This window comes from Paroedura picta, chromosome 16, assembly GCF_049243985.1.
Source record: "Paroedura picta isolate Pp20150507F chromosome 16, Ppicta_v3.0, whole genome shotgun sequence".
Lineage (NCBI taxonomy): Eukaryota > Metazoa > Chordata > Lepidosauria > Squamata > Gekkonidae > Paroedura > Paroedura picta.
The window spans coordinates 17,064,656-17,077,208 of NC_135384.1; the positions used below are offsets into that span (position 1 = coordinate 17,064,656).

The following is a 12,553-nucleotide window of genomic DNA, read 5'->3' on the forward strand; positions in this document are numbered from 1 at the left end:
GGAGGAGGAAAAGATAATAGCCTTTTGGAGAGCTTGTGTGCTTTACTGTACAATGGGGCTCTGTGTTGCTACTTCATCCCTCCCAGTAAGAAATTATTGAGGTCTGAACTGTGCCTAGGAGAAAGAAAAACGACTCATGTACACTTTGCATTTTTTTGTCCCATTTATCTAATATGGGAGAGGGGGGGGTGTTTTATACTGCAATTGTTGTTAGCAAGTGAGAGCAGGTTCCCTTGGTGGAAATTCTTGCTTTCTAGTGAATCGCCTTTGGCCATAGCTTAGGGTCAAGCTCTAAGGTGATGTACTTAGGCTGACCCCTCCTAAGAAGAATCTTGGTATGGGTTGCAGGGCCATCCAGAGCAGAAAGATGGCCAGGGCTGAGCACACCTTTTCTCTCCGCCTCCCCTACAACCTCTCTGCTCAAAATGGCTTCCTCCCAAATCTGCTTTTCACTTCAAATACTTACGAAGATTCACTACATTTGGTGTTTCATGTAGCATTTGTTCCTAATAGTATCAGGGGAATGATAAAGTGGGTTCTATGTCTACGTATTCCTGGCCTTGAGCTGGGCGTGCATGTTCGGTAGATTACATGAATGCATGTCATGCCCCCATCAACAGGCATGTAATATAACCTGATTGCAAAGGAGTCGCGGTGTTAGTTTTTTGCAGCAAAATGCGACCAAAGGCTAGTGGCCCTGTGAAGACCGGCAGCATGTATTTCGCAAATCTCTGCTCACTTCTTCAGATATGTGTGGAAGTCCAGCGGAGAGCCCTTGTTCTCTGGCATGGCTGGTTAGGAGAATTCTCAGTGTGATTTCCCTGCATATCTGCAAACGCCGGGGTAGTCAGACTGCGGCCCTCCAGATGTCCATGGACTACAATTCCCATGAGCCCCTGCCAGCATTCGCTGGCAGGGGCTCATGAGAATTGTAGTCCATGGACATCTGGAGGGCCGCAGTTTGACTACCCCTGTGCAAAAGGGAACCGTGACTCATGAAATAAATGTTAGTCCTTAAGACTCCTGACCTGGATGACCCAAGCTAGCCTGATCTCATCAGATCTTAGAAGCTAAGTAGAGCTGATCCGGGTCAGTACTCAAACGGGAGACCTTGTGGAAGTCCAGTGCAGAAGCAGGCAGTGGCAAACCATCGTTTACCTTAAAAATCTTACGGGGCTGCCATAAATCAGCTGCAGCCTGACTAGCACACAGCCTTTAAGGCGCCACTGGGCTAAAGTGCAGTGTAATAAAACAGGCCAGGAGAGGGCTTCCCCAGACCAACCTCTTTGGCTACAGAGCTGTGGATGCTTCACATTTCTGCAGAGATCTTGGTCAAGATGCATTGAGTGGTATTGCATCAATCAGTTTGGCAGCGTTCTGCTTCAGCCCACTTCTCCCAAAATGTCCCACAGGGACTTATTTCCAGCTATATATCATTTAGGGTTCAGGGTGCTGGTGCCTCTTAACACCCGTATCTGCCCATTCTGCCTGCGGATCATCAATAAATGCATGCTTATATCTAGGGAAAGAAATTGTTTCCCTCACTTTATTGCATGTAAAAATGAAGCATTTTGTGTGCAGCCTTCCAGATTAAGTCCACTAACCTGCGTGTGTCTTTTTGAAAGCCGTTCCTGTGAAATTCTGCGTGGTCACCTGGAAGAAACACAGGCAACCGGGAATCGGCTTACTTTGGCATATGAATATGCATAGTCTATGGGAAAGTCGTATTCTGTGTGAGAGGAAGAGCAGCTCTGCAGCTAGAATAGTCACAGGAGGAAGACCGTGTCACAGTTTGGCAAGTGAGATTTAACTGTCTCTGTGAAGCTGATTTACGTGTCCCCTTGAATTCACCGGGGTTTATTTCTAAATCAGCTGGCATAGCATTGTAGCCCACGGCTGCAAACGCCGTATGCTGCCTCCGTTACAAATAAATCTCATTCAGCCAAGCGGTACCCAGTTCCAAGTCGACATGCCTAGGGTGAGGGCTGTAGGGCTGCAATCCAACCTACACTTAACTCGGGAGTAAATCCCATGGGCGACCGTGGGAGAGCATGGTTTGCTCAGAAGGAAGGGTAGAGTCAGGCAGCTGGCTGTGCCATGGAAGCCTGCCGGGTGCGATGGGCTTTGACAGTCCCAGGATTCCGACAGGCTACCAGAATTTTATTTGCAGAAAACGTTGTCGAGGGAGTCTTTTTGCATTTGGGTCTGTCCGTGCCCCATTCCCAAGAGTTCTTCCTTGCGTGGATGTGGCCTGGAATTGCTGGGCCCTGAATCCTAAATGTACTGATTCACACAAGGGGACTGACTGGCTGTTTACAATTAAGGGACTCCGGTGTTCCTCGATGGCACGGGTGGTCAACCTGTGGCCCTCCAGATGTCCGTGGACATGCCAGCACCTGCTGGCAGGGGCTCATGGGAATTGTAGTCCACGGACATCTGGAGGGCCGCAGTTTGACCAGCTCTAAGCTGTGCATGTGAGGAGTCCCTCATGAAGGCCCCCTCAGCAGCAATCTGGAGCTGTCCAGGGTCTCCCACTGTCAATGGGCTGTTACTTTCTGCCCTGGCTGTGAAGTGCATTGCTGGGGGGGGGGGGGATCAAAGGGAACCGTGTGGTTTCTGCTCCTGGAGCACCGAGGAGCTGGGACTGGTTGGGGAACTTGCACAACAGACGCTCAGAGCAATCTGTCTCGTCTAGCCCCAAATGCTGCTAGACGAGGGACTCGGAGCATTTCGGCTCGCTCCCTTCCAGGAGGAGCTCCCTCTTCGTGCTCCCGGAGAGATCCCCAGCGCAGCTTCTCCCCCAGCCCCCCTTGGCGGGGAAGCCCATTCGCGCCGGGGGTCCCAAGCCGGGCGGGCGTGGGATGGGGCGCGGCGCGTGCCGTGTGCCCGGGGGCCGGGCCTCGGAGCCTCGGGGGCTGGCCGGGGCGGAAGGGAACCAGGCGGCCAGGCGCGCGCACTCGCCCGGGGAAGTCGTGGCGCGCGGCTGTCTGCACGCGCTCAGAGGCCTGCCCCCTCTCCGGGCCAGCCGAGCGGCCTGCCAGCTTCCTGCAGTGCCGCGGCATCGCCCGTGCGCGCAAGGGGTTAAGCCAGCGTGCCGGCTGGTCGGCGTGCGCTCTCCCGCTCGCTCCGGCGGCGGCGTTGGGCTCGGGCGCCTGCTGCCAAGGAACAAGGGCCTGCCGGCCGGCCCTGCCTTCGCCCCCCGCTCCTCTTGGCCTTTCTCCTCCTCCTCTCCTCCTCCTCCTCCTCTCTCCCGCGGTGCCATGATGTGAGTATGGTGCAGCCTCGCCGCCGCCGCCGCTCGTGCCGCCGCTGCCGCTGCTGCTGTCGCTGCGCCCCTCGCCCGCCTCCCCATCCCACCGCGCGCCCCTAGAATGTGGCTGGGCCCCGCGGCGGCGGCGGCGGCGGCGGGATCGGCGGCGCCATGGCCCGCTACGACGGCGGCGGGAGCCAGCAGCAGCAGCAGCAGCAGCCACAGCAGCCGGCCCTGTCGTCCAGCTGGCCGGCCTTGGGGCCCCGGCGCCGGAGCGTCTGGTACATCTACAGGTACGGGCGGACGAGCAGCACGCCCGAGGCGGCCTCCCAGCCGACTCTGCCCCCCCTCCCCACCACCCCATTCATGCCTCGGCTGGCCCCCCGCGCCCGCCGCCCCATTCATCCCTTCGCCTCGCACCCCCGCCCTCCGCAGCCCATTCACCGCCCGCGCGCCCGCCCGCCCGCCATTCATGCAGCCAGCCAGCCAGCCAGCCAGCGCGGCTGCCGGCTCCACGCACAACGCCCCCCTCGCCAGGCACCCGGCCATTCAGCCCTGCGCGCGCCCGCCCGCCCGCCCGGGGGGAGGGGAGAGAGAGGAGAAGGGAAGAGCCGCGGGGGACATCGGCGGCCGGGTGCGTGCGCGCGGGCCATGAGCCGCAGGCGCCGGCAAGGGCGGGATGGGGAGGACCGGGTAGGTGCGCCGGGGGAGGGGGGCTTGGCCTGTCTCTCCGGGAGGGGGGCCTGTCTTGTTTGGAGGGGCTTGCGCGTGTGGTCGCGGTGTGCGTCAGTGAGGGTTTCTGTGTGCGGTGGGTGCGCGCGCGCATGCAGGCTCTCTCTCTCTCTCTCTCTCTCTCTCTCTCTCTCTCTCTCTCTCTCTGTGTTGTACAGATCCGTCTCTGCATGCAAGGCGGGATGTGCTCCGTGTCTGCCTGTGTAGGGCCGCCTAGGCATCTGAGCATAGGAGTTGTGCCTCGGGCTGTGTGCACAGCACAGACAGCGTGTGTCCCCGCTCTGGAATGGCTTTGGGCTGGGGGCAGGCGTCGCTGTGCATGAGAGAGCTTCTGAGTGTGCAAAGCAACATGGGGGCATGCTGCAAAGTGCACTGGGATGCGTCTGTTAAAGGCTCGAGTCCGTGGGTACATCTGGGGGTGTGTGTCTGTGGTTGGGCATGCATTGGGCACCATCAGCTGCATGCAGCTTCAACATTGGTTAACGCTGCCAGCTGTATTGTTCTAGCAAGATCCCAGTGGCAAAAAAGCTTCCTGGAAAAAGAAGCTCCATGTGTGTGTGTGTGTGTGTGTGTGTGTGTGTGTGTGCGCTCACCTGCCTTTCTGTGGTGCATGTGTGAATTGGTTGGTATGTATATGTACTTAGATGTTGATTACAGCATGAATGTCATATAGATTGTTTTAATTTTTGGTGGGATAACCTCAGAGCCCAAGCTACAGAGCCCTGTAGCATGGTATACCAAGTCCTAGGTTTACATTAAAAGATGTTTCCTTCTGTTGGGTACACATGTGTGTGCAAGAACAATTGTGTTTTTGTGCTGGTATATATCTTTGGAATGATAATCTGTATGCGCACAAGTCTATAGACAGTACAATGCACTGTCTATTTTCAGTACATTTCAAACGAAAATTTTATGTGTACCTTTGAAACTGTGTTAAGATACAGATAATTGTACGTTGGAATATATGTGTGCAGATATATTTAAGTACATGCGACTCCATAATCATAACTTTTGAGGGTGTGCGGATTATGCTGATACATGTATGTCCTGCTTACCATGTAAACATACGAGCATTGTGTTTATGTTTCCATGGGTGGCAGTGTTTATTTTACATACATGTGACCACGAATACACACACCAGCCTGCAACTATTGTGTAGTTCCTAATGGAGTAAAACATCCACTTTTTAAAATGTTAAGATTGAGGATCCCAAATCCCTTTACAGGGAGCTGCAGTTTTGGACACTGCAGTGTCTGTAAGGCTGGTTGAGTGTTGTCCTGGATTGGGCCCTTGAGAGTAGGAACCCCCAGAAGAGGATGTTTCCAAATCCTCTTGGTAGAGAACTCGTGTAAGTGTCTTCCTTGGGAAAGGAAACCCAGCTCTTCAGTTAAGAATAACTCAGATGCTGGGCTTGTTGACCTCAAAGTGCAAGGTTGGTTTGCTTTTAGTTTAAACAATGCCATTCACTTCCTTCCAGCGGTGTGCTTGCAGTGGTCCCCAGCACTTGTGGTGTGAAGTTTTATGAGAAGTCCCTTTCCTTTGGAAACTGGGATATGGAGCAGATGGAAGGGTTCCTCCCCATGGCCTTCTCATCCTTGATCTCCAGAACTTCCAAAATGGCTTTGAGCCCCTGTAGGGAGCTGGTGGGAACTCCAGGAAGTGAATCATAGAATCATAGAGTTGGAAGGGGCCATACAGGCCATCTAGTGCTTTGCGTGCCTTTTTTCATGGGAGTATAAAGCGCCAACAAATGTGTTATGTGTGGCCCAGTTGGCTCCTGGGGGGGTTCTTTGTTTATCTGGGATTCTTGGTGCTCCCAGCATGAAGGAGAGAACTGGCTTTGGGTGTGTACTTCTTTGTATTTTGAAAATATTTGGGGTGCTGAGCACCATTCTATATTACTCTGGAAACTGGATTCATAATTGATGCATGCACACTTTAGAGCAGGGGTAGTCAAACTGCGGCCCTCCAGATGTCCATGGACGACAATTCCCATGAGCCCCTGCCAGCATTTGCTGGCAGGGGCTCATGGGAATTGTAGTCCATGGACATCTGGAGGGCCGCAGTTTGACTACTCCTGCTTTAGAGGGCACTTGGGCCCAGCTTTTCACTTTTGAGCATAGCATGCTCTGTATGGGTTGGTACAGGTTTGCTTGACCCAGTGATGGGAATGTTCTGCTATCAAGGAGCTCACCTTCTGTTGCTCTCATTAACCGTCGAGGGGTGGGCACTGCACACGCCCAGGGTGTATTGCTGCTGCTCGTTCATCGGCTGAGCAAAAGCGCTCAGAAAGAGTTTGGAGTGCCTTTCCGACTGCGTCACGTAGGAGTTATGCACGCCTCTCCTCCTTATACATCCGCAAGTGGGCATTATGTTGTGGCCACTGGGGGGTCTACATTATACACTTTGTGTGCCTTGCTGCACATTGAAACCAGCGCTGTGCATGGTACATGCTTGCAGAGCTGTGAGAAACACAATACGGCCACACCAACCCTGTATTGTTGCCCCCCCAGCGCTGGCCAGCCCTCCTCGGTTTGCAGCACATTCAGAAGGCTTATCAAGCCCCCCCGGTGGACCTCCACAGATCGCCTGGTGGTTCATGAATTGTGCAGGCTTCTTGCTTGGAATCAAGCTGTACCCAGTAGAATACGGCACACACAGCCCATGGTGGGAATCGGTGCTGAGCAACTTGACACTGGGAAGCGTGGACATATTTCTGTGCAGCTTTGTTGGTGATGGGGAGATGGCAGAGCATCTGCTTGGCGTGCAGGAGGCCCCAGGCTCCATCCCCAGCATCTCCAGTTCAAAGGCTCAGATAGTCAGTTAAGAGCAAGGCCTGAAGCTGAGGCCCAGGAGAGCCGCTGCCAGCCTGGGTGAATGATACTGACCTGGATGGACCCAGGGTCCGATTCAGCAGCTTCATGTGTTGATGTGAAATGCGGCTCTGCTTGTGATGGGTGATGAGAGCTGGAGGCTCGCCAGCCACACAGTCTGGTGTCTGCTGCCCTTTCCCTGAACAGCTTGTTGGGCTTTGCTGCTTCTTACCGTGCCGGTCCAGGCTGCAGGGGGAAGCCTACAGAGCCCTCTCCTGAATGGGGAACTTCCTGAAGGCCTTGCAGCAAACCCTGCAAGGTGCTCTTGCCAGGAGGGGCGACTGTTGCCTGTCATTTTGGCAGTGCCAGAGGCCCATTCGTTGTGCATGCGCGCTGTACTTGCAGCCAAGTTGCTCTTGCGGGAGGACGTTGTGCGTGGTGTTGTTTCGGGAAGATGCATGTCCCTTTGTGATTCCAGGTTTACAGGACCCTTGCCCTGGGCGCTCTTTTCATGGACAGTCCAATGGCTGGGGGGCGGGGGGGGGGGGCTTTGCATAATCTTGCGCATCACCCAGGCCGGCCTGGTACAGATCCGTCCATTGCCGGATGTAATGTAGAGCACATTTCTATTTACCCCACAGTAGCACTGCTTGTAAGGAAGACTGAGCAGTAGGTACTAGGGTTGTGTGTGGCGGGGTCCAAATCCCCGCCGCGCACAACCCAAGGTGCTCTGTGTGAAACGGGTGCCTGCGCAGTGTTTCTGGGGTTCCCTGGCCTGTTGTTCTTTCTGGTAGAATTGCCCTGGAGAATATCTTCTCGACATGAGGCCTGTACTCTGGTGGTCTCTCCGTGGGCACTGCCCAAACCCTGGATAATGAGCAATGTACAGTGTGTTCCAAAAGGGTAGTATGTTTACCCAGGACCCTGAATTTCCTCGTGCGTGTGTGTGTGTGTGTGTACAGCGCATACCCGAATCCTGTGCACCGGGAAAGGTTTAGATTTGCATTGCTAAAGCTTAGTACAGCAGAGCCTTGCAGTGCTTTCTGATTGTGCAGAGCTTGTGTTCTTTTGCAGGGCATCTTTTCAGGACCTTGTGTTGCCTTGCCCAGTGGTTTGTGTTGTTACAGCATGGATGGCACGGGTGGGGTTGAGAGTACCAGGGTGGGTTTGTGTGTGTGTGCAGGAATGGGGAGGAAGAGAGCTTGGGAGCCAGCATCATGGGCATTTAGCATGCGTGGAGCTACGTTTGCAGCTAAGAGCGGTGCAGTCCCAGTGTATTTTCCGCTTGTTATTTTCTGTACATCAGGAGGGCATCTGCTTCAGGAGTCACCTTTGGACTGGGACTGGCCCCTCACATGTCCTGTTGTATCTCTCCTTTGCAGTGACTACATCATTAAAGAGAAGACGGTGCTGCTGCAGAAGAAGGACAACGAAGGATTTGGCTTTGTGCTGAGAGGGGCCAAGGGTGAGAGGGGGGGAGTCTGGGCAGGGGGAGGAGGCATGTGTGGAGATCAAGGGCCAGCCATTTGGCTTAGAGCCCACGTCTGCGCTGTCTGGGGACCCCCTCCAGTTCACTCCCAGTTGCTGCTGTCTCCTGCTTTGGAGCATCTGGCTGGTCCACACTCAGACCCCATTAGCTAGTTCTTCACCAACTTTGTACTGGAGGGTCAGAGGGTGGGTCCAGGGAGGAATGAATGCTGGAGAAGAAGAGCTGATTTATACGCTACTTTTCACTACCCAAAGGAGTCCCGAAGTGGCTTACAAATCCCTTTTCCTTCCTGTCCCCTCAACAGGCACCCTGTGAGATAGGTGGGGCTGGGATAGCTCAGGTGGAACTGATCTGCAAGAACAGCTCTAAAAAACAGTCTGATTGTCACCCAGCTGGCTGCATGTGGAGAGTGGGGAATCAAGATGAAAGGGCCACTTTTTAACTACTGCACCACACAGAGCTGGAAGAATGGTATAGTGCTTAGAGTGCCTGGTGGTTCTGGGAGATGCTGGTTCAGATTTCCTCTTAGCCTTGGAAACTCTGTTGGGTGACCGTGGGGACCGGCCGCACTCTGTCAGCCTAACCTACCTTACAGGATAGTTGTTGGGGCCATAACACGACAGAGACGGGAACAATGTTGTAAGCTGCTTTGGTTCCCCACCGAGGAGTAAAGCGGGGTATAATTATCTACATAACTAAGGACTTCATTCCTTGCTTGGGACTGGGCAGCTGGAAGACAGTGGATGCCGAGGGAGGAGGTGCTGTGCAACCCCTGGATGAGTTTGGGTCAAGGCAGCCTCGCGTTGGATCCTGGGCTGGCCTCATATTGGGGGGCAGAGTCATACGCCCTGCTTCCAAATGAGAAGTGTGCTGGGACTCACCTTCATGGACCTTGACGCAGAAATTTGTGCCTTCATCCCAGAGGTGGAAGGGATTCAGCTGGCTGTCATTTCCCAAGGAAAAGAAGGGTCTTTTTGCATATGCTCAGAGGCACTAACTTTACTAATCCTTCCAAAGAGCTGTTGCTTTTTTTTGGGGGGGGGGAGGAAATCTTGGGTTTGAAATTTGCCCTTGTTTGGGTTTATAGGGGTTGGCACTTACAACAGGAAACATCTGGCAAAACAGCAAAATCCTAAATTTTGTCTCCTTTCCCCCAGCCCCTGCTTGGCTCCAGTGATGTCACTGACCCATCTCTCTCCCTACAGCGCAGACCCCCATTGAGGAGTTCACGCCCACTCCCGCCTTCCCTGCCCTGCAATATCTGGAGTCGGTGGATGAAGGAGGTGTGGCCTGGCGTGCAGGTCTACGCATGGGAGACTTCCTCATTGAGGTAACACTTTGGCAGGCCCGGCTGATGCTCCATTCAAGACCATCCTATGAAATGCCACACATGTTGCAAGGGCAGGGTGTACATGGATGTACAAGGGCTCACTACAGTTGCCAGCTCCTGGGAGGGCAGGGCCATGCCACTAGCTAATGGTTCTTAATTTCCACTTTTTGGAAGATTCATTCAGTTTCCACATTTCCCCCCATAAAAATACAGAGTATTGTAGTTGGGAAAAGTTCTGTATTACCTAAGATTCTTCATTTAGAGATGTCAAGATTCGAACTTGGGATTCTCTGTGTGCAAAACCAGTTCTTGCCACAGAGCACAGCAGTCTATCCTGGTCGTAGGACAGAGAGAGAGAATGATACTTAAACCAGAGGGCCTTTGGGGGTAGAGGCGTAGAGTTTGTATAGGGCAGCTCTGTCCCAACTCTCCTGTGGCACCAATTTACCTCCAGTCCTCTTCTCCAGGTAAATGGACAGAACGTGGTAAAGGTTGGTCACCGGCAGGTTGTCAACATGATTCGGCAGGGCGGCAACAACTTGATGGTGAAGGTTGTCATGGTAACACGAAATCCGGAAATGGAGGAGGCCATGAGGAAGAAAGGTATCCCCCATGGCATTCTGGGATCTGGGGTTCCTGGCTGGCTGAGCTGTTTTTCGGGAGTATGTTTTCTGGGTGTGCAGAACTGGAAGGTCCTACCATTGGGGCTTTTTAGGGGGTGGATGGGACTGAGGGCGCTCAGAGGCAGGAGTGATTCCTCGGGTGGGTTGTTGTTGTTGTTGTTAGGTGCAAAGTCGTGTCTGACCCATTGCGACCCCATGGACAATGATCCTCCAGGCCTTCCTGTCCTCTACCATTCCCCGGAGTCCATTTAAGTTCACACCCACTGCTTCAGTGACTCCATCCAGCCACCTCATTCTCTGTCGTCCCCTTCTTCTTTTGCCCTCGATCACTCCCAGCATTAGGCTCTTCTCCAGGGAGTCCTTCCTTCTCATGAGGTGGCCAAAGTATTTGAGTTTCATCTTCAGGATCTGGCCTTCTAAAGAGCAGTCAGGGCTGATCTCTAGGACTGACCAGTTTGTTTGCTTTGCAGTCCAAGGGACTTGCAAGAGTCTTCTCCAGCACCAGAGTTCAAAAGCCTCAATTCTTTGATGCTAGGATGGGTAGTAAGACCTTTAATCTGAAGACCTGGATAAGCAGGGTGCCAGCTTTCCACAGGAGGCATGGAGTCTTGTGGGCCTGAGAATTGGGAGCTGCCATTCTTCTGCCTAGGGACCTTATTAATTCTGAGTTCTTTTGAGAGGCAAATGATCTCTTCTGCATCTATCCAAGAGATAATAATAAGGCTAAGGCCAATGGTGCACAATCAGGTAAAAATATATTTTACTACTACCAAAAATTTCCAAAATATATATTTTATTAATCAAAAATTTCCAAAAAAAATCCCCTACGCATTTTGCCAGCAGGTTTTGCCAGGGGAATCTGCAGCAGTTCTTCAAAAGGAGTACAAGATCAGATTCCCCTGACAAAGGCTGTTGGCAAAATGCCTAGGGGATTTGTTGGAAATTCTGAGTAATAAAATATGTTTTTTACCTGTTTTTCACCATCAGCCTTGGCCTTATTTTATATCTCCTGTGACTGGTGTGGCCCTCTTTTATTTTTTTCCCCATTGTATTAAAGCAAAGCGGAGGCAGACTTGTAGGCAAACGTCAGAAAAGGATTTTGGAGTGTGGGGGGGGATTCAATGAATTGGGGGCAAGGGTCAACCTCGGCTCCCCCATTATTTTAGACCATCTATTATATACTGTCCTATCCAGGTAACTGGTGGAAGCTGTAAAAATCACTGCTTTCCTTTTAAAATAATTTTATTTATACAAAACAGAGTTACATTATAGTTGCTGATTAATGAGTCAGGAAGTACAAATATAAAGGGGGAAAAAGGAGACGAAAGAAAAAGAGAAATTAGCTGCTTTTTTTGTAAACCACCCAGAGCCCACTTGCAGAGGGGGGCAGGGTAGAAATTAAAGGAATAAATAAAGGCTGGGGGTGGGATTTGAAGGATGTTAACAAGCAAGAGCCCAGAGTCACCTCTCCTCTTCATTTCTTCTCTTTAAAAAACTCTAGCTGCACCCCAGCAAACCAGGCGGCTACCCCCACCAGCCATCTCCTTGCGCTCCAAGTCCATGACGTCTGAGCTGGAGGAAATGGGTAAGGGCCTCCTTTCCAACCCCAGAAGCCCTCAAGGTTACTATTGCATGTAGCAACGGGATGGAGGGAATTGGCCGTATCATGGTGGGCTGTTGATTTAGATGTGCTCTCTAGAGCAGGGGTAGTCAACCTGTGGTCCTCCAGATGTCCATGGACTACAATTCCCTTGCAGATTCACCTAGAATCAGTTGCAGCACATGAAATCTGGGGCACCATAATTGTGGCAATAGCTCCGGGGAAGCTGCAGTTGGATCACTGGTCGTCCTAAGTCATCAGTACATTAGAATATAAAAACAGCCACACTGTATCTGAGCATCAGCCTCCTGCATCCCTTAATAGCCAAATGGCCTCAGAAGGCCAGCAAGCAGGGCACAGGGCCAAGCCTCCCCTTGTTCTTGCCCCTAGCACTTGTATTTAGAGCAAGGGTAGTCAAACTGAGGCCCTCCAGATGTCCATGGACTACAATTCCCAGGAGCCCCTGCCAGCGAATGCTGGCAGGGGCTTCTGGGAATTGTAGTCCATGGACATCTGGAGGGCCGCAGTTTGACTACCACTGATTTAGAGGATAACAGCTTCGGTATGTGGAGATTTCATGAAGCCGTTATGGATGGACCAATAGCCATGAAGGGACACAAGCTTGTATAATCCCCTTTGATAAAGGCCAGCTAAACAAGTGGCTAAATCCTGCAGCTGTGAATTCCACAAGTTACTTCCCCATGTCCTTCTCTGTG

At 52.5% G+C, this 12,553-nt stretch overlaps 1 protein-coding gene across 5 annotated transcripts in view; it reads left to right on the plus strand.

Moving 5' to 3' along the window:
* Window positions 1-12,553, plus strand: part of SHANK1 (SH3 and multiple ankyrin repeat domains 1) — a 105,499-nt gene that overhangs the window by 66,182 nt on the left and 26,764 nt on the right. For all 5 annotated transcript variants that reach the window (XR_013227117.1, XR_013227118.1, XM_077315674.1 and 2 more), the window contains 4 exons: window positions 8,178-8,260; window positions 9,490-9,614; window positions 10,082-10,217; window positions 11,739-11,822. Coding sequence is in view for 3 of the 5 variants with exons in the window: in XM_077315674.1 (XP_077171789.1) it covers window positions 8,178-8,260; window positions 9,490-9,614; window positions 10,082-10,217; window positions 11,739-11,822 (428 nt within the window). In the remaining 2 variants the exon portion in view is untranslated. The remainder of the gene's footprint in view (window positions 1-8,177; window positions 8,261-9,489; window positions 9,615-10,081; window positions 10,218-11,738; window positions 11,823-12,553) is intronic.